The sequence below is a fragment of the Salmo trutta genome, chromosome 7, assembly GCF_901001165.1.
Source record: "Salmo trutta chromosome 7, fSalTru1.1, whole genome shotgun sequence".
Taxonomy (NCBI): Eukaryota; Metazoa; Chordata; class Actinopteri; order Salmoniformes; family Salmonidae; genus Salmo; species Salmo trutta.
This window is the reverse complement of record NC_042963.1, coordinates 43,046,897-43,068,109: the sequence shown is the minus strand read 5'-3', so window position 1 is coordinate 43,068,109 and position 21,213 is coordinate 43,046,897. Positions and strand designations below refer to the sequence as shown.

At 42.6% G+C, this 21,213-nt stretch overlaps 1 protein-coding gene across 14 annotated transcripts in view; it reads right to left on the bottom strand.

Annotated features, from left to right (window-relative positions):
- Window positions 1-3: 3 nt before the first annotated feature.
- LOC115197447 (CCR4-NOT transcription complex subunit 1) overlaps window positions 4-21,213 on the bottom strand; it is a 41,615-nt gene continuing 20,405 nt past the window's right edge. For 7 of the 14 annotated variants that reach the window (XM_029758978.1, XM_029758981.1, XM_029758984.1 and 4 more), the window contains exons 24-48: window positions 20,932-21,111; window positions 20,720-20,836; window positions 20,460-20,570; window positions 19,767-19,844; window positions 19,461-19,674; window positions 19,039-19,190; window positions 18,652-18,948; window positions 18,416-18,556; window positions 18,194-18,298; window positions 17,924-18,043; window positions 17,582-17,776; window positions 17,313-17,455; window positions 17,089-17,197; window positions 16,756-16,925; window positions 14,129-14,360; window positions 3,280-3,528; window positions 2,902-3,065; window positions 2,668-2,785; window positions 2,469-2,570; window positions 2,211-2,384; window positions 1,896-2,108; window positions 1,516-1,696; window positions 1,301-1,433; window positions 1,038-1,172; window positions 4-832 (exon numbers count right to left, since the gene is read on the bottom strand). In XM_029758978.1, the coding sequence (XP_029614838.1) occupies window positions 754-832; window positions 1,038-1,172; window positions 1,301-1,433; window positions 1,516-1,696; window positions 1,896-2,108; window positions 2,211-2,384; window positions 2,469-2,570; window positions 2,668-2,785; window positions 2,902-3,065; window positions 3,280-3,528; window positions 14,129-14,360; window positions 16,756-16,925; window positions 17,089-17,197; window positions 17,313-17,455; window positions 17,582-17,776; window positions 17,924-18,043; window positions 18,194-18,298; window positions 18,416-18,556; window positions 18,652-18,948; window positions 19,039-19,190; window positions 19,461-19,674; window positions 19,767-19,844; window positions 20,460-20,570; window positions 20,720-20,836; window positions 20,932-21,111 (3,912 nt within the window). In that variant the 3' untranslated portion in view covers window positions 4-753. The remainder of the gene's footprint in view (window positions 833-1,037; window positions 1,173-1,300; window positions 1,434-1,515; window positions 1,697-1,895; window positions 2,109-2,210; window positions 2,385-2,468; window positions 2,571-2,667; window positions 2,786-2,901; window positions 3,066-3,279; window positions 3,529-14,128; window positions 14,361-16,755; window positions 16,926-17,088; window positions 17,198-17,312; window positions 17,456-17,581; window positions 17,777-17,923; window positions 18,044-18,193; window positions 18,299-18,415; window positions 18,557-18,651; window positions 18,949-19,038; window positions 19,191-19,460; window positions 19,675-19,766; window positions 19,845-20,459; window positions 20,571-20,719; window positions 20,837-20,931; window positions 21,112-21,213) is intronic. The other 7 variants (XM_029758986.1, XM_029758989.1, XM_029758988.1 and 4 more) reach the window with 2 other exon arrangements.

Genomic DNA, 21,213 nt, shown 5'->3' with positions numbered 1-21,213 from the left:
AAATGCAGTTGAATTGTTTAATGAGTTAACTACAGTATGCATACATACAGGAAATAAGTAGCAAGAACTAAAGGACTACAAAATACACACGGACCAATACATTTACAAAACATTCAAAATCCTTACAAAATGGGCTGTATTGGTCCACAATTTGGATCTTTGTACAAATTTTAAGGTTCAATTAGTCATCTCAAATTTTCTAAAGTGGCAGGGAGAACCTAACCCACTTTAAAATGGAAAGACCATTGACCCCCACCACACCCCCAGGAGAATCTAGTGCACTGCCTTTCTTCCCACTCAAATCAAAAATCAGGCTGCTTTTTTTTAATCCACTATCCATTAAGCCTCAACGCAAATAAATCAGTCAAGAAATATGCTAAACGAAATATGTAGGAGGGAGACAAAACAGGGCTTTGGTAGTGAGTGAATGTGTGTGTCTGTACATGTGTCGTCTTTACATGTTAGATAATTTGTTGGACACTCCTTTCAGACATGTAGCTCTCTCCCTTTTAATATTTACATAAATTATATTAAACAGTATTTAACTTCTCCATATCCAGGCCAAAAGAAAAAAACTTAGATCCATGAGCAGCAGTCCTTAAACTTCAAATCAGCGTTTCCAGTTCATCCAGTGCTAACAGTAATGTGTGTGTGTGTGTGTGTGTGTGTGTGTGTGTGTGGGGGGGGCGCATCTGTGGGGTGGGTCCAGGGATGGAGGGTTTGGCCCTAGCACCTCTCCTGCAGGCTGGCTGACTAACTGGCACCAGTGCCCTCCATCACCTGCTGAGCCTGCTTTTGCCCCATGCAGCACTGAGCCACTGACTGGAACAACCTGAGAGAGAGAAGACAGCGGAGGGCGTTTAATCCAAGCCCTTCCATTGCAGCTTATCTTAGAATGATATTTCTTTGTTGTTGAATAAAGCAGAGCATGAACACAACTTGCTGCTAACTGGTTATCCTCCAGCTACTACTCTGCAGGTGAAGTCATCTCAGCTGAGTGAGAAGCCAACTCTGGTAGAGAGTGAATGAGCACATACTTTTCGATCTCCGGGGCACAGTGCACAAAGTCGTGGCTCCAGAACTTGAAGGCAGGGTTCTTGATGAGCTCGATGAACGTGATGAGCAGTCCCCAGGGGTGAGGCCTGTTCACAATCAGCCTCTCCAGAAGAACCCTGCAGACAGGAGCAAAGGCTACTTAACGAAATAGACACTTGGAAAGGAAACGGATCCATGAAATGCAGGTAGTTCTGCAATGCCTGGTTTTCATATGCAATAACTTTTTGTAGAGAACAACATTTACCTGGTGATCTGCTCCTGGATTGCCTCTGTGTTGGCCTCAGCAAACAGGTAGAGCATGGTGCAGCTGAAGTAATGGGTGTGGCTGTTTGGGTAGCGCAGCTGATTAGCAATCGCATTCAGGAAGAGATAGCGCCCTGGGAAAAAAGGAATGAGAGAATACCACTGTATCATTTTTTTTTTTTTAAAGTATGCTTTCGCGCCGTGTGTGTGTCTTACCCTCAGTGTCCAGGTCCACAGCCAGGTTCTGGAAAATGTCCATGTGGGCTGAGTGAGTGATGGTGCTCATGGAGGGAGTGCTGCCCTTGTTGTGGATGTGTGCGATGGCCTGGGTCCCCACATACAGCACCAGTGCATTGATCAGCTGGATGTTGTAACGATTGCCTGGCTCATTTGACACCTAGAAGAGGGTTGTTGGGTAAAAAGGAGAACAAAAATGTAAAACCCACACTACGCAATGGAAGGAGACTAGTTTTGTTTCCAGATTGCGTGTCTATAGATCTAAGCAATGCAATGAAACACCCATGTACGATGACATTTCAGAAACAACGCATGACAAAAATCCACATTTGAACATTCACTCAGAGTCAAAACTTAACCTGGTCTAAAGATGTGTCGTTGTGCTGCAAATACTTCCAGGGACCCAGAGTGGCGCCCCCTACCTGCAGATTGCTGCGGAGCTCAGAGAGGAAGGTGACGGGGGAGCGCGTCTTCAGGTACGAGTCCAGATCCTTCTTGAACTGAGAGGGCATCACTCCGGTGAAGTTAGTGAGGATGCGCGGAGCAATGTTGATCTCGCTGAGCATGTCAACCTAGTAAAGAAAAAGTCAAAAAATATATTGACTAAACCTTAAGGTTTACAGAAGACCATTTCCAGTGTAATAATGCATTTAGGGTCTGTCATTCAGCTGTACCTTCAGATTGGGAGTGAAGGGGTCTGGAAGTCTCATATTGCGTGGGAAGGCACTCAGGATCAGGTTGCGGAGCTGGATGCAGTTGGGCGGGATGACGTCACAGAAGCCGTAGTGGTAGTCACACAGGAACTCTGGGAAGTCATGCAGCAGGACAAGCAGAACACGCAGGGTACCCTGAGGACAGGAGAAAAATCCAGTCAGTCAGGTTACTAGTCATTTCAAGGGGAAAAAAACAAACATTTAGAGCAGTTTACATACCTTGTAGAGGATTTGCATAGGTTTGTTGAGCTCAACATTCCTCAGGAAGGGCGCTAGGTATTTGAAAAGATCAATGAGCAGCTGGGCATACATGGGCCAACCCTAAGAGAAGAGAAAACAAAGGTTATCAATGGTTGCTTTTAAGCAGCAAAAACACCCACCCAGACATTGCACTAACACGTCAGTGACTTGTTCTTGCCTTCTGCTGTGGGGTGTGTGCCAGCATCCTGGCGATGAAGATCCGGTGAGAGATCAACTCCAGCCAAGCGTAGACAAAGCCAGGGGCTTTGGTAGGCCTCAGGATGTGGAAAGTGTTGCTGTGGACATAAGGGAAAAAAAACTATACATCATACAGAATTGAGGAAAGTAAACTTTAAGATGTCTTGACAACTAGTGATCAATATTGTCTAACAGACATGATGGCAGCATTTACCAGAAGGCGGTGAGGGTCTGGAAGTTGATGGTCTCCAGCACATGCTCGGGGGCATTGAGCTCGAGCAGCAGCATGATGAAGATGCGGTGGTAAGGCAACTGCTGAAACTCTGTCTGTCTTACATCATGGTCCTGGATCAGCACACCAACCACAATACCTAGAACCTGAGACCAGTCAAGGGGCATTCAGATGAGCCCAGTAATCATGACATCAAGAGCATTTCTTATCTGAAGTCTGATGTGTGTAAAAAAAAAAAAAACTACATTTTGTTGATATTGCAGTTTGAGGTTTTCAAATGTAAGATTGTCTTTGAGAGAACTTTACAAAGCAGAAAGCTTATTATTCAGCCTCCATGGTGAGCATCCTCCTAATTCTTACCTTGTTGAGCAGGTTGATCTTGGTGACTGTGTTGGTGGCCTCTCCAGAGTGCTTGACCAGCAGAGCGATGAGGCGAACAAAGGCGTCCAGGTTGTGGTAGCACTTGGCTCTGATGATGGCGGCGCTAGCCGCAGGATTGTGCTGCTGCTCAGCCTGGGCGCGGTAGCTGATCTCCACACACATCTCTGTGCACAGCCGGAAGAAACGCGTGATCAGGTCATCAGTCTTCAGAATGCCCTGCTGGTGCATCTGGGGTGGACAGTAAGTACAGTAGTGAGCATTGCCATACGCTTCTACTGTCTTCCATAATGTAGTTAGAATTGTCGTAGATTTTTTCCTGAAAGAAACAGCTACTGTGTATTTGTATTTTATTAGGGATCCCCATTATCTGGTCCCAAGGAAGCAGCTGCTCTTCCTGGGGTCCAAACACATTAAGACACTTACATTACATCATAGAACACCACATATCCACAACACAAAATGTATGACAACACAATATTACATTGTGTGTGTGTGTGCGCGCATGTGTCAGTAGCTGTGCATCTCTTCACAGTTCGCGCTGTTCCATAAGGAGTATTTTTATCCGATTCTACAATGTAGTTATGGCTCTATGTAGTACTGTGCGCCTTCCATAGTCTGTCCTTGACTTGGGGATTGTGAAGAGACCTCTGGTGGCATGTCTTGTGTGGTATGCGTGGGTTTCCAAGCTGTGTGTGCTAGCAGTTTAAAAACAGACAGCTCGGTGTATTCAGCTTGTCAACACGTCTTACAAAAACTAGTAGTGATGAAGTCACTCTCTCCACCACTGAGCCAGGAAAGATTGACAAGCATATCATTAATGTTAGCTCTCCGTGTACATTTAAGGGCCAGCCGTGTTGCCCTTCGGTCCCTCTTTGTGGCACCGGACCACACGACTGAACAGTAGACCATGTGCGACAAAACGAGGGCCTGTAGGACCTGCCTTGTTTATAGTGTTGTTAACCTCTTGCTTCTAGGCGTTCCGCTAGCAGAACCCCGTTCCACCAGCGGAACCCCTAGCCAATGGGATAGCAGGGCGCGAAATACAAAACATCAAAAATCTAATAATTCAAATTTCTCAAACATACGACTATTTTACACCATTTGAAAGATACACTTCTCCTTAAAACCTGTTAGGGCTAGGGGGCAGTATTTACACGGCCAGATAAAAAAACGTACCCGATTTAATCTGGTTACTACTCCTACCCAGTAACTAGAATATGCATATAATTATTGGCTTTGAATAGAAAACACCCTAAAGTTTCTAAAACTGTTTGAATGGTGTCTGTGAGTATAACAGAACTCATATGGCAGGCAAAAACCTGAGAAGATTCCTTACAGGAAGTGCCCTCTCTGACAAGATCTTGTTCTTCTTGTCTCTGTTTATTGAAGACTGAGGATCTTTGCTGTAACGTGACACTTCCTACGGCTCCCATAGGCTCTCAGAGCCCGGGAAAAAAGCTGAATGATATCGAGGCAGCCCCAGGCTGAAACACATTTGCGCTTTTGGCAAGTGGCCGATAAGAGGATAATGGGCTTAGGCGCGTGCACGAGTCGAGCCCGTGCTTTATTTTCTTTCGTCTATTTACCTAAACGCAGATTCCCGGTCGGAATATTATCGCTTTTTTATGAGAAAAATAGCATAAAAATGTATTTTAAACAGCGGTTGACATGCTTCGAAGTACGGTAATGGAATATTTAGAATTTTTTTGTCACGAAATGCGCCGTGCTCGTAACCCTTATTTACCCTTTCGGATAGTGTCTTGAACGCACGAACAAAACGCGGCTGTTTGGATATAACAATGGATTATTTGGGACCAAACCAACATTTGTTATTGAAGTAGAAGTCCTGGGAGTGCATTCTGACGAAGAACACCAAAAGGTAAATCAAACTTTTCTAATAGTAAATCGGAGTTTGGTGAAGGCTAAACTTGCTGGGTGTCTAAATAGCTAGCCCTGTGATGCCGGGCTATCTACTTAGAATATTGCAAAATGTGCTTTCACCAAAAAGCTATTTTAAAATCGGACATATCGAGTGCATAGAGGAGTTCTGTATCTATAATTCTTAAAATAATTGTTATGCTTTTTGTGAACGTTTATCGTGAGTAATTTAGTAAATTGTTAGTAAATTCGCCGGAAGTTTGCGGGGGGTATGCTAGTTCTGAACGTCACATGCTAATGTAAAAAGCTGGTTTTTGATATAAATATGAACTTGATTGAACAAAACATGCATGTATTGTATAACATAATGTCCTAGGCATATCATCTGATGAAGATCAAAGGTTAGTGCTGCATTTAGCTGTGGTTTGGGTTTATGTGACATTATATGCTAGCTTGAAAAATGGGTGTGTGATTATTTCTGGCTGGGTACTCTGCTGACATAATCTAATGTTTTGCTTTCGTTGTAAAGCCTTTTTGAAATCGGACAGTGTGGTTAGATTAACGAGAGTCTTGTCTTTAAAATGCTGTAAAATAGTCATATGTTTGAGAAATTGAAGTAATAGCATTTCTAAGGTATTTGAATAACGCGCCACAGGATTCCACTGGCTGTTACGTAGGTGGGACGATTTGGTGCCACCTACCCTAGAGAGGTTAATCACACCACATTGTCCGATTTCAAAAAGGCTTTACAGTGAAAGCAAAATATTAGATTGTTAGGCTACCACCCCTGCAAAAAAACAGCCATTTTCCAAGCAAGGGTAGCCGTCCAAAAGCAGAAAACCAGCTAAAATTATGCACTAACCTTTGACGATCTTCATCAGATGACTACCAATACATGCATTTTATGTTCTATCAAGTTCATATTTATATCCATAAACCCCATTTTACATTGGCGCGTGAGGTTCAGAAAATGTATTCACCCCAAAATGTCCAGTGAATGGGCACATCAATTTACAGAAATACTCAAACGTATATAACAAAATATATAACAATTAAAGAATTATAGATAAACTACTCCTTTACACAACCACTCTGTCAGATTTCAAAATAACTTTACGGAGAAAGCACATTGTTCAATATTCTGAGTACTGAGCCACATCAATCCAAGCTATACAGTTAGCCGTCCAGCCACGGCATCCACAAAACTCAAATGTTTAAAATATTTTCTTACCTTTGCTGATCTTCGGCTGAATGCACTCGGAAGAACTCCCACTTCCACAAGAAATGTTCATTTGTTCAATAAATGATGAACTTTGTCGAAATAAATCAGTTTTGTTGGCGCGTCCAGATCACCATTCCAAAATGCATGAAGCGCGTCTATCCACCGTCGACGAAAAGGTATAAAGTTCCCTCAGCGTTTGTAGAAACATGTCAAACCATGTTCACAATCAATCTTTAGGGTGTTAACGTAGAATTGCGATAATATTAAAGCCAGACAATAGCACATTCATTACAGAAAAAAATAATAAAAAATGGCTAACCCTTCGTGACTGCACATGAGGTAATGAAGTGACCCCAGCCAGACCACTTACTGTTCCGGGTATTATTCAATCAAATTGCATTGTAGAAGCCTCAAACAACATTCTAATGACTGTTGACATCTAGTGGAAGCCTTAGGAAGTGCAATATGACATCATAGACACTGTAGTTTGGACAGAACATAATTTGAAATGACTACAACCCTCAGAGTGCCCACTTCCTGGCTGGATACCTCTCAGGTTTTTGCCTGCCATATGAGTTCTGTTATACTCACAGACATCATTCAAACAGTTTTAGAAACTTTAGTGTTTTCTATCCAAATCTACTAATAATGTGCAAATATTTGACTCTGGGCCCGAGTAGTAGTCTGTTTAATTTGGGTACGTTTTTCATCCGGCCGTGGAAATACTGCCCCCTATACCACAACAGGTTAAGGCAAAGCAGCGCTTTATTATGGACAGACTTCTCCCCATCTTAGTTACTGTTGTATCATGTTTTGACCATGACAGTTTACAATCCAGGGTTACTCCAAGCAGTTTAGTCACCTCAACGTGCTCAATTTCCACATTCATTACAATATTTAGTTGAGGTTAAAGTGAATGATTTGTCCCAAATACAATGCTTTTAGTTTTACAAATATTTAGGGCTAACTTATCCCTTGCCACCCATTCTGAAACTGCAGCTTTTTGTTAAGTGGTGCAGTCATTTCAGTCGCTGACGAGTATGTGTTGAGTCATCCGCACACATAGACACTGGCTTTACTCATTAGTAAAGATAGAAAAAAGGGGCCTAGACAGCTACCCTGGGGAATTCCTGATTCTACCTGGATTATGTTGGAAAGGCTTCCATTAAAGAACACCCTCTGTGTTCTGTTAGACAGGTAACTCCTTATCCACAATATAGCAGGGGTGTAAAGCCATAACAAAAAAGTCTCCACAAGCAGACTATGATCGATAATGTAAAAAGCTACACTGAAATTGAACAGCCCCCCCCCCCCCATCTTATCATCATTAAATTCTCTCAGCCAAACAGTAATCTGTGTAATGAACAGCCCCCCCCCCATCTTATCATCATTAAATTCTCTCAGCCAAACAGTAATCTGTGTAATGAACAGCCCCCCCCCCATCTTATCATCATTAAATTCTCTCAGCCAAACAGTAATCTGTGTAACAGCTGTGCTTGTTGAATGTCCTTTCCTATAAGCATGCTGAAGGTTTGTTTACTGTAAAATAATGTATCGGTCAAACCATTTTTTCCAAAAGTTTAATAAGGGTTGGGAAAAGATTTATATGTCTGCTATTTGAGCCAGTAAAGGGGGCTTTACTATTCTTAGGTAGCGGAATGACTTATGCTTCCCTCCAGGCCTGAGGGCACACACTTTCTACTAAGTTTAAATTGAAAATATGGCAAATAGGAGTGGCAATATCGTCTGTTATTATCCTCAGTCCATTCCTATCCAAGTTATCAGATCCCGGTGACTTGTCATTATTGAAAGACAAACATTTGTTCCTCTTCCACACTCACTTTACAGAATTCAAAATTACAGCGCTTGTCTTTCATAATTTGGTCAGTTATACTTGGAAAAGTAAAGTTTATTTTATTGTTTAGTCATGATTTCTCAATTTTCAATACCTTTGCCAATCGGTTGTGCAGGCAGACTTATTTGCCATTCCTTTTGTCTCATCCCTCTCAAACATACAATTTTTCAATTCCTTACCAATCCACAGGGATTAAACAGTTTTTACAGTCATTTTCTTAACTTTTTGAAGAAAGGGGGGCAGTATTGAGTAGCTTGGATGAAAAACATGCCCAAAGTAAAATGCCTGCTACTCAGACACAAAAGCTAGAATATGTATATAATTAGTAGATTTGGATAGAAAACACTGAAGTTTCTAAAACTGTTTGAATGATGTCTGAGTATAACAGAACTCATATGGCAGGCAAAAACCTGAGAAAAATCCAACCAGGAAGTGGGAAATCTGAGGTTTGTAGTTTTTCAAGTGATTCCCTATCTAATAAACAGTGTCTGTGGGGTCATTTTGCACTTCCTAAGGCTTCCACTAGATGTCAAGTCTTTAGAATGTTGTTTCATACTTCTACTGTGAATGGGGAGAGAATAAGAGCTGATTCAGTCGTGTGTCTGGAAAATTGGCACGAGCTCAAACATGCGCGCGGCCGTGAGAGCAAGCTGCCTTTCCTTTAAATTCTAAAGACAATGGAATTGTCCGGTCGGAATATTATTGCAGATTTATGATAAAAACATCCTAAAGATTGATTCTATACATCGTTTGACATGTTTCTAAGAACTGTAATGGAACTACTTTGACTTTTCATCTGGAGTAAACTCACGAGCTTAGTGAATTTGGAGTGCTGGACTAAACGAGCGAACAAAATTGAGGTATTTGGACATAAATATGAACTTTATCGAACAAAACGAAAATTTATAGTGGAACTGGGATTCCTGGGAGTGCATTCTGATGAAGATCAAAGGTAAGTGAATATTTATAAATGTTATTTGTGACTTCTGTTGACTCCAAAATGGCAGGTATCTGCATGGCTTGTTTTAATATCTGAGCGCTGTACTCAGACTATTGCAAAGCTTGCTTTCGCCGAAAAGCTTTTTTGAAATCTGACACAGTGGTTGCATTAAGGAGAAGTTTATCTATAAATCTGTGCGTAACACTTGTATCTTTTGTCAAAGTTTATGATGAGTATTTCTGTAAATTGATGTGCTCATTCACCGGATATTTGAGGCAAAACATTTCTGAACATTACACGCCAATGTAAAATGTTTTTTTTTTTATATAAATACGAACTTTATCGAGCAAAACATACATGTATTGTGTAACATGAAGTCCTATCAGTGCCATCTGATGAAGATCATCAAAGGTTAGTGATTCATTTTAGCTGTATTTCTGGTTTTTGTGACGCCTCTCCTTGCTTGGAAAATGGCTGTGTGGTTTTTCTTTTCTAGGCGCTGTCCTAACAAGCTAATGCTATGCTTTCGCCGTAAAGCCTTTTTTAATTCGGACAATGTGGTTGGATTAACGAGAAGATTATCTTTAAAATGGTGTACAATACTTGTATGTGTGAGAAATGTGAATTATAAGATTTTTGTTGTTTTGAATTTGGTGCCCTGCACTTTCACTGGCTGTTGGTGAGGTGGGACGCTACCGTCCCATATGTCCTAGAGAGGTTAATGGGTGCATGCTTAACTTCTTGGGGCTATGTGGGACGTTAGTGTGCCCCCCGTGGCGCACCCTATCAACAGCAGGTGCATTTCAAGAGCGGCAAATTTGAAACCAAATAAATGTCAAAATTCAGATTTCTCAAACATACAACTAACTTACAGCCTTTGAAAGATAAACATCTCCTTAATCTAACCACGTTTTCCGATTTCAAAAAGGTTTTACGGGGCAAGCATAAAGTTAGGTTATGTTAGGAGAGTACATTGAAAATAGCTGTGTGTAACGCATTGTCGATTCAAAGACAGGCGTCACCAAAACCATAAAATCAGCTAAAATTATGCACTAACCTTTTACAATCTCCATCAGATGACACTCCTAGGACATTATGTTAGACAATGCATGCATTTTTAGTTCTATCAAGTTCATATTTATATCTAAAAACAGCGTTTTACTATGGCGTTGATGTTCAGGAAATCGCTTCCCTCCAATACCGGCAGTCAAGTCATGACAACAAAATAATTAATTAATATTAGAAAACATTGGTAAAATATTATATTGTCATTCAAAGAATTATAGATTTACATCTCTTGAACGCAATGGACTTGCCAGATTTAAAATTAACCTTACTGGGAAATCACACTTTGCAATAATCTGAGCACTGCGCCAGTAAAATACGCATTGTATATACAGACTAACCGCCATGTTGGAGAGATCTAAAATCGAAAATACTATGTAAATAATCCATTACCTTTGATTCTCTTCATCAGATGTCACTTCCAAAGAGTCCCAGGTCCATAACGAATGTAGTTTTGTTCAAAAAAGCTCATCATTTATGTCCAAAAACCTCCGTGTTGTAGCACATGATCTAAGCCAGCCGGACTTCACTTCAAGAACGGAAAAAATATATTTCCGTTCGTTCAAACATGTCAAACGTTGTATCGCATAAATCATTAGGGCCTTTTTTAACCAGAACATGAATAAAATTCAAGGCAGACCATTGGGTTCTCTTTTAAAACGTTTCGGAATGAGAGTACCCACCATCAACTCGCGCGCCAGGTGAGTAATGGGCCATCACGTTCCATGACTCTTATTCGGTCAGATCTCAGAGTAGAATACTCAAAACACTTTGTAAAGGCTGGGGACATCTTGTGGAAGCAATAGGAAGTGCCAGAATATTCCTAACCCCCTTTGTTTTTCAATGGCATAGGCTCAAAGTCAATTCAACACATCAGGTATCCACTTCCTGTCAGAATCTGTCTCAGGGTTTTGCCTGCCAAATGAGTTCTGTTATACTCACAGACACCATTCAAACAGTTTTCGAAACTTTAGGGTGTTTTCTATCCAAACCTGAACAATAATATGCACATTCTAGCTTCTGAGTTGGTGTAATAGGCAGTTAAAAATGGGCACATATTTTTTCAAAAATTCTCAATACTGCCCCCTATACCCTAACAGGTTAAGAGTCATTTTATTAGTAATTGGAATAAGCAATTTCATAAGTGTCCAGCGGCACTACAGACCAACAAATATTCTTTACATCAACATAGGAGTCGCTACAAAATGTATTGTATGACCTCATACACTATATTAGGCCCAGCCTTTGGAACTTTGGTTTTCCTAGATATGGCTACTATATTGTGATCACTACATCCGATGGATTTGGATACTGCTTTCAAGCAAATTTCTGCAGCATTCATAAAGATGTGATCAATACATGATGATTTCATTCCTGTGCTGTTGGTAACTACCCTGGTAGGTTGACTGATTGCCTGCAACCTGGTTCAGGTTCTGGTTACAGTTTGAAGCTTTTTCTTGAGTGGGCAGCTTGATGTAAGCCAGTCAATACTTAAAATCACCCAGAAAATATACCTCTGTTGATATCACATTCAGTCGTGGCCAAAAGTTGAGAATGTGAAAATTAATATTTGTGTCAAAGTCTGCTGCCTCAGTTTGTATGATGGCAATTTACATATACTCCAGAATGTTATGAGTGATCAGATGAATTGCAATTAATTGCCAAGTCTCTCTTCGCCATGCAAATGAATCCCCAAAAAACATTTTCACTGCATTTCAGCCCTGCCACAAAAGGACCAGCTGACATGTCAGTGATTCTCTCGTTAACACAGGTGTGAGTGTTGACGAGGACAAGGCTGGAGATCACTGTCATGCAGATTGAGTTCAAATAACAGACTGGAAGCTTCAAAAGGAGGATGGTGCTTGGAATCATTGTTCTTCCTCTGTCAACCATGGTTACCTGCAAGGAAACACGTGCCGTCATCATTGCTTTGCACAAAAAGGACTTCACAGGCAAGGATATTGCACCTGAATTAACCATTTATCGGATCATCAAGAACTTCAAGGAGAGCGGTTCCATTGTTGTGAAGAAGGCTTCAGGGCGCCCAAGAAAGTCCGGCAAGCGCCAGGACCGTCTCCTAAAGTTGATTCAGCTGCGGGATCGGGGCACCACCAGTACAGAGCTTGCTCAGGAATGGCAGCAGGCAGGTGTGAGTGCATCTGCACGCACAGTGAGGTGAAGACTTTTGGAGGATGGCCTGATGCAAAGAAGCCACTTCTCTCCAAAACATCAGGGACAGACATATTCTGCAAAAGGTACAGGGATTGGACTGCTGAAGTCATTTTCTCTGATGAATCCCCTTTCTGATTGTTTGGGGCATCCGGAAAAAAAGCTTGTCCGAAGTAGACAAGGTGAGTGCTACCATCAGTCCTGTGTCATGTCAACAGTAAAGCATCCTGAGACCATTCGTGACGAACAATGCCTTTTCCAGCATGATGAAGCGCCTTGCCATAAGTCAAAAGTGATAACTAAGTGGCTCGGGGAACAAACATAGATATTTTGGGTACATGGCCAGGAAACTCCCCAGACCTTAATCCCACTGAGAACTTGTGGTCAATCCTCAAGAGGCGGGTGGACAAACAAAAACCCCACAAATTCTGACAAACTCCAAGCATTGATTATGCAAGAATGGGCTGCCATCAGCTGTCGAGGATGTGACCCAGAAGTTAATTGACAGCATGCCAGGGTGGATTGCAGAGGTCTTGAAAAGGGTCAACACTGCAAATACTGACTCTTTGCATCAACTTCATGTAATTGTCAATAAAAGCCTTTGACGCTTATGAAATGCTTGGTTAATTCCATAGTAACATCTGACAAAAATATCTAAAGACACTGAAGCAGCAAACTTTGTGGAAATTAATATGCGTGTCATTCTCAAAACTTTTGGCCACGACTGTACATTATCAAGCATTTCACACGATATCCAGATAAAGTTAGTACATGGTGGTCTATAGCAGCTTCCCACCAGAATGGGCTTTAGGTGAGGCAGATGAACCTGTAGTCGTATTACTTCAACAGTATTTAACATGAGATCTTCAAAGCTTTTCAGGAATGTGGTTCTGAATATAAAACCCACAACATCTCAACCATTGGCATTTGTCTTTTCAGTAGATTTTGTAACCATCTATTGCTACCACTGTATCAAAGGTATTATCTAAGTGAGTTTCAGAGATATAATATGAATATCTGTTACTAGCAAGTTAATTTCATGAACCTTGTGTCTTAAGCTACATATGTTAATGTGGGCTATTTTTTTTAGCACTTTTCTGGGATGCTTGATGTTTTACTGGGAAGCTTAGCAGAAGTAGACATGCTCATGCTATTTATATTAGTGCAGGGTGAGCTGCACACAGTGGACTTCCTGCTAGGGCACACCACCTCAGTGCTAACAGTTAACTCTGGTTCATAGGCACCTGATTACTGCATACAATAGCTGTAGGATCAGCAGAGGCATTCAGAGAGACATAAATTAAGTTAGTTACATTGTGTTTACCAACACCCCTGGTATAATGTCCATTTGCTGAAGCATTATGACAACTCAGCGTCACAATGATAGGGGTAAGCTGAGCTGGGCCATTGATAAGTCATTGTCTCAACATAGCCTTGTAATGCTGTGAATGGATCCAGGAACCCACATTTCTAAGATTTTAGTATAAATGTCCAGTCTCATAAGTAACACTGCTGCTTGGTGAGCCCAGCAGTGGGTTCCAAGATAATGGGGTTGCTACCATGAGCACTAAGACCCACTCTGTCAAGGACATGACTTGTGCTGTGCTCTTGTATTGTAAGGCAAACCAGGTAACTGCCTTGGAGGAACCTGTCATAAGGCAAAGATGGTTAAAAGATTAGACAAGTGTGTGTGCTGTACCTGGCCCACAAAAGCAGAAAAGGCCTTGGTGCTGTCCCGGCCGGCGGCTGCAGAGTGGTACAGGTTGACCCATTCCCTCAGCAAGTACTCTGCCTTCTCCCTCAGGCCCGGCGGGTCGTCGTACTCAGATGCTTGGGAGATGCCAGAGTGCATCATAAAGTTGGGTCCTCCATGGGCCCGATCGATCATGGCCTCATAGTTAGAGCGGACTACATCCATCAGCTGAGGAAGCCTGGGGATCACAGGACACAAATCAGTTAGAAAACTACAAACATATGTACACCAACACCCCAATAAACTCCACATCTCCAAGGTCGTATTCATTACGCACCAAATTGAAGACAAACTGAAAATAGGGACCGCCTGAACTACAAAATATAAATATGCCACATGTAAAGTGTTAGTCCCATGTTTTATGAGCTGAAATTAAGAAGATCCCACACATTTTCCATACGCACAACAAGCTTTTCAAAATGTGCCCAAATTTGTTTACATCACTGTTAGTGAGCATTTTTCCTGGTGTGGCATATCAAGAAGCTGATTAAATAGCACTCATTACACAGATGCACCTTGTGCTGTGGACAATAAAAGGCCACAAATGTGCAGTTCTCACACCACAATGCCACAGATGTCTCAAGTTACTTAACTAGGCAAGTCAGTTAAGAACAAATTCTTATTTACAATGACGGCCTACCAAAAGGCCTCCTGTGGGACAGGGTCTGGGATTAAAAATAAAAATATAGGACAAACACGCATCACAACGAGACAACACTACATAAAGAGACCTAAGACAACACAGCATGGCAGCAACACACGACAACAAAAAACATGATACAAACATTGGACACAGACAATAGCACAAAGGGCAAGAAGGTAAAGACAATACATCCCGCAAAGCAGCCACAACTGTCAGTAAGTGTCCATGATTGAGTCTAAAGAGATTGAGATAAAACTGCCCAGTTTGAGTGTTTGTTGCAGCTTGTTCCAGTCGCTAGCTGCAGCGAACTGAGAAGACGAGGAACCCAGGGATGTGTGTGCTTTGGGGACCTTTAACAGAATGTGACTGGCAGAACGGGTGTTGCATGTGGAGGATAAAGGGCTGCAGTAGATATCTCAGACAAGGGGGAGTGAGGCCTAAGACAAATGGTGGAATTGGCATGCTGACTGCAGGAATGTTTACCAGAGCTGCACGGCCGCATAAAAAAAAATGTACCCGATTTAAACTGGTTACTACTCTTGCCCAGAAACGAGAATATGCATATAATTAGTATATTTAGATAGAAAACTCTAAAGTTTCTAAAACTGTTTGAATGGTGTCTGTGAGTATAACAGAACTCATATGGCAGGGCAAAACCTGAGAAGATTCCATACAGGAAGTGCCCTGTCTGACAATTTGTTGTCCTTCAGTTGCATCTCTATCGAAAATACAGCATCTCTGCTGTAACCTGACATTTTCTAAGGCTTCCATTGGCTCTCAGAAGGCGCCAGAAAGTGTAATGCTGTCTCTGGGCGAAGAACAGCAGGAGAATTTGTGAGTGGTCAGCCTGGGGACAGTGACACTGGAGATGCGCGTTAACGAGAATTCTCCATTTTTTTCTTTCAGCCTTTGAATGAATACAACGTTGCCCGGTTGGAATATTATCGCTATTTTACGAGAAAAATAGCATAAAAAATGATTTTAAACAGCGTTTGACATGCTTCGAAGAACGGTAATGGAATATTTTGACATTTTTTGTCACGAAATGCGCTCGCGCGTCACCCTTCGGATAGTGACCTGAACGCACGAACAAAACGGAGGTATTTGAATATAACTATGGATTATTTGGAACCAAAACAACATTTGTTGTTGAAGTAGAAGTCCTGGGAGTGCATTCTAACGGAGAACAGCAAAGGTAATCAAATTTTTCTAATAGTAATTCTGAGTTTGGTGAGCCCCAAACTTGGTGGGTGTCAAATTAGCTAGCCGTGATGGCCGGGCTATCTACTCAGAATATTGCAAAATGTGCTTTCGCCGAAAAGCTATTTTAAAATCTGACACCGCAATTGCATAAAGGAGTTCTGTATCTGTAATTATTAAAATAACTTATGTATTTTGTGAACGTTAATCGTAAGGAAGTTAGTAAATTCACTGGAAGTTTGTGGTGGGTATGCTAGTTCTGAACATCACATGCTAATGTAAAAAGCTGGTTTTTGATATAAATATGAACTTGATTGAACAAAACATGCATGTATTGTATAACAATGTCCTAGGAGTGTCATCTGATGAAGATCAAAGGTTAGTGCTGCATTTAGCTGTGGTTTTGTTTTTTGTGACATATATGCTTGCTTTGAAAATGGCTGTGATTATTTTTGGCAGGGTACTCTCCTGACATAATCTAATGTTTTGCTTTCGCTGTAAAGCCTTTTTGAAATCGGACAATGTGGTTAGATTAATGAGAGTCTTGTCTTTAAAATGGTGTAAAATAGTCATATGTTTGAGAAATTTAAGTTATAGCATTTGAGGTATTTGTATTTCGCGCCACGCGATTCCACTGGCTGTTGACTAGGTGCAAGCGTCCCACCTAGCCCAGGGAAGTTAATGAACACAACCCAAAATCCTAATTAAATTAGGACAGAAAAGGACTCACCCCTCGGGTGCATTGGCCCTAGAGTGTGCGCTGGTTCTCATCAGAGTCTCGATGGTGTGGAACAGGTCGGCCTCTGTGATGTGGCTCACACTGCGCTCATCCACCAGCAGCAGCTTTACCAGCTGCATGGCAAATGCCACTGCCATGTAGTGCAGACCGTTCTCCATAGACTAGACAAGAGAAACATACACACAGGGGTTAAGATAGTGACAAAGGGACGGAATACACCACATGCCCTTTATTCAGTTGTATAGAATCAAGATGGACTACTGACAGATGGCATTGCTCGCCCTACAATATCTCAATGCTTAAAAGGTGTGTAGTGGTGTTTACCTGTGCCAGGTGCAGGTCGTACTGCTGCATGTTGACCAGGTGGTTTCTGATCAGCAGCTCCACAGCCTCCACGTTGTACTTGTACTCATCACGGCACTCAATCAGGCACCTGGAACAAGTAAAGATATCACATACATTAACAAATTAATGAGTGGATTTAGTTTCCCCTCTTCGTTTGAGCAAAAAACTTAACCCTATCATGGGAAGGTTAAGGGGATACCAACCTGGTAATCTGTTTGTTGCACCATTGTGGTCCGTATGCCCGGCCGTCCTGGAGGGCTTTGAGCACCAGCAGGTGACACTCTCTGTACCGCAGGAGCAGGTCAGCATCGGCACCACTGGTGGCATCGAGCAGACCCTCCACAGCCTAGAACAAGGAAGGAGAGTTGAGGGACACAGGAAGAGATCTTTTCTACTGAGATCTGTGTATTCGTAAAGACAACTATCTATGTATGTTTTCCTAGTGTTGTTTGTGTGCGGAGTAGTCCCTGACCTTCTGCAGCAGGCCCAGAGCAGCAATGCCATCCCGGGAGTTCCTGGCCAGGGCCACTGCCTCCAACAGACTGCGCAGGGCCTGAGTCTGGGGGTTCATGGCCAGCGCTGGGGGGATGGCATGGAGGTGCTGCTCCAGGTCCGCCATGCACTTGTCATAGATCTGAGCCACGTCGTCTGTGGCCCATGCCTGTTGCTGTAATAAACACAGGACAGAGACAGTTATATGGTACTTGAGTAAAGTTCTTAACCTTAAAATCAGGTTGGGTTATGTTAAAGACAGCAGAAAATGCAACATCAGAAAATGCAACATCACCTCTCTTCCAGTGGTATGAGAGCCTACCTTCATGGGCTGGGCAAGGAATCCAGTGGGCTGAGACAGGTCGTTGCTGGGTAGGAAGCCTGGAACATTCCTGGCAAACTCCTCGTACACTGCCAGCTGTTTGGGGTCTACTCCTCCAACCTGTGGTAGAAATTTAGCTCTGTAAATAGTCCAGATGCAAACGCAGTCTTTGATATCATTTGCATTGATTAAGCATTTTTTCATTCACGTTTTCTCGACTATACCGATAATAGGAGAGAAAGTGGAGTGCTATAACCTAGGTGTGCTCACCTTGAGTCTGATCTGCTCTGGCATGCGCTCTGCCTGGTAGGTCAGCACCACAGGGTCGCAGTAGCGACGACCCTCCTGACGGGCGTGCTTCCTCAGCTCAAACTCCTACAGGAGAGAATGAGTAAAGGTAAAACAGTCAGCCATCAGACAAAAGTTGTGGACACTATACAGACAAGAGCAGCATCCCAGTGCCAATATGGTGATGGGCCCATAACCACTAACCGTGGCCAGTCTCTTGTCCATCTCTGGGCCAGCCTTCTCCACCGCAGTCTTCTGGATGAAGCAGCAGGCCAGCTCACAGTTGTCCTGGGCAACCCTGGCAGCAGCCTCCTCCATCATCTCTCTCTGCTGGGGGGTGGGGGCCTGGATGGGGACAGGACCAAAGCTATAAGCAAAAGGAACACTAATAAGATTTATTTTATATAGCGCTTTGTGGATGTGAATGAAGGCGACTGTACCCTGAGGGCTGCTGCAAAGCTGTTCTTCAGGTTGGTAGCGATGCTCATGAGCAGGGGCTCCCGGCAGGTGATCATGGCCATGCCGGCGGTCAGGTTACGCATCATGTGATGGGCGGCCACACGCATGCGCGACTCCTCGGAGTCCAGGGCAAAGTCCTTCCTGACAATTTGCTCGCAGGTAGTCATGGCGATCTTGATGGAACGGTCCACCACAGGGTGGACGAGCTCCTGCACGGCCCGCTCAATGGACTGTCTCACACACTGCTTCAGCTGAGGGTGGGCTTGGAGCAAGGGGATCTGCAGGGAGAGAAGAGTCTTAGTACCACAACATCCCCAAATACCATGTGTAGGTCAAAACCCAGGTGTTTGAGTGAGAGTGCTACTTACGTTGATGTTGATATTGATGTGAGGGGCTAGCCCTGCAAGGGCATACACATTGATGTCATGATAGCTAAACTGTGGGGTAGGGGGCCCAGTAGCTGAGCAAGTGGTGGTTGCGGCAGGAGTGGATGGCGCAGCTGCAAATGGAAGAAAGTCTCCTGTTGGTTACAAAACGCTCTTTTGATTAAAATACAGCCCGAGAGCAGCAGCTCGATTAACAGAACAAATGAAAAAGCAATGGGTTAAATATTCTTGGCAAAACACGAACAAATGTAGGTTATTATTCTACATCGAAATGATTGTATTATGAGCTTAAATCATTCATCAAATTGTGATGAAATATTTCCATTTCAATGTACATGGGGACCAACATTACAATCACATGAAACAAACATTGAAATACATTTGTTAAAAAGATATCCACACACCGACAAGGGGCATCCCAATTTGAAAGTGCTGGATACCTGTGCTAACAACAGGGAGCATTTCTTCAGGGGGCTTGGCCTCTTTCTTTGGTGCAGAGAGCTGTTCCTCCAGGCTCTTCAACTTGTCTTTGTCCTTCAGAAGGGTGCCAGGCTTCAGGTCATTGATGTCCAATGATAAGTTCTTACACAGCACCTCAATCTCAAACTTCAAGTTCAGCTATAGTGAGAAAAGCACAATGACAAATCAGTACCTGAAAACTTTTAGAAACATGGTGTGACTGGTCGATGAAAGAGACAGGGTTCCCTGACCTTGAGATCATGCTCCGTATGCAGCTCTGCCAGAACATTCATGATGGCCATCGTCCAGGGATTCTGGGGTCGGAAAATCTGAGGATATTAAAATGGCGTTTAAGTCAACCTGCTCTTAAAAACATTGAAGGCATAATAGCTAAGAAATGTGCCAATACACAAACCCAGTGCTAACAAGTCTAACAAATAAACTAACCAGAGAGCGATTGGCTCCTAAACAAAAACAAATTGTATTTTTTTTTAGCAAAAATATTGCACACATACTCTGCACATCTTTGCTTCTGGAGGTGGGCTATAATGCTGTCTATACTGGTCTACGTCATCTAGCTCTGACTGGCTTCCTGTCTGCTGCTGTAGGTACACTGCCTGATGGGACTGGCTCACTTTCTTTTTCTGTGGATCAGTCTTAGGGCCCATTATTTCTCTTGAACAAGCAACCTGCCCAAGAAAAAATAGTCTAGTAATAGGCAGGCCTTAGTCAGGGGAAATACCCCAGGCCCAAATATTGTCTGTTGGGTCGGCTGTCTCACTATTCCTGCCTGCCGGAGATGGCTCAGTCTGTGCTGGGCTCAAGCTCACGGTCACTGAACAATTCGCACTGTTAACAATGTAAAGGTTTTCCCCTAGAAATTAAAATGTGAATCCAGATGCATATTGATATACTTAAAAATGTTGGTGAGAATGTGGCTTTACCACGCTACGTAAACTGGATTCCAGGACTTTGGCCACAAACGGGACCACATAGAGTAGCTCCTGCTGCCCTTTGACATACGCTTCCAACAAGAGGGATTTCACCTCCAAATCCTAACAGGAAAAATAATCAAATAAAACACAGGTTAAACACAAAATACCATCTTGGGGCACAATTACAAACATTTGGTTATTTGTTGTGAGGAAAACAAAATGGAAAGTTTAATACAGGCCAACATTTAAAAATGAGGAAATCTACTCACAGTGTACAGGATGGGCTTGTTTTTAGCCAGAGTGATCATACCAAGCCAGTGACCCAAATTCTTCAGTAGGGATCGATCAGAGAAGTTTGCAGCTGCCTTATCAGAGGTAAGGAGAACCTGTCACATGGAGAAAGGTTAGCAATTAAATATCTCTATCTGATGAGTTTACAAACTATTGTCCATAAAAGTTGATTTAGTGAATAACTCTTCACCTTGATGTTTCTGTAAGTTTCATTCAGGGCCATTTTGACAAACTCTGGGTTCTTCAGGGTGTCCAGGAAGTTGGAGTACAGGCTGTGGAAGTTGGGCTCAATGCTGACCCTCTTCATGACCAGATACTGAGAGACCCAGGGCATGAACTCCTCTTTGACAGTCTCCTTTAACTCCTCAACCTTGAAAGTTAAATGAAAGTACAAAAGCATTAGTAGAAGTAGACATTTATTTTGGCCAAAACCAAGATTCTCAATATAGAATGCTTTTGCAACACCAGGTAG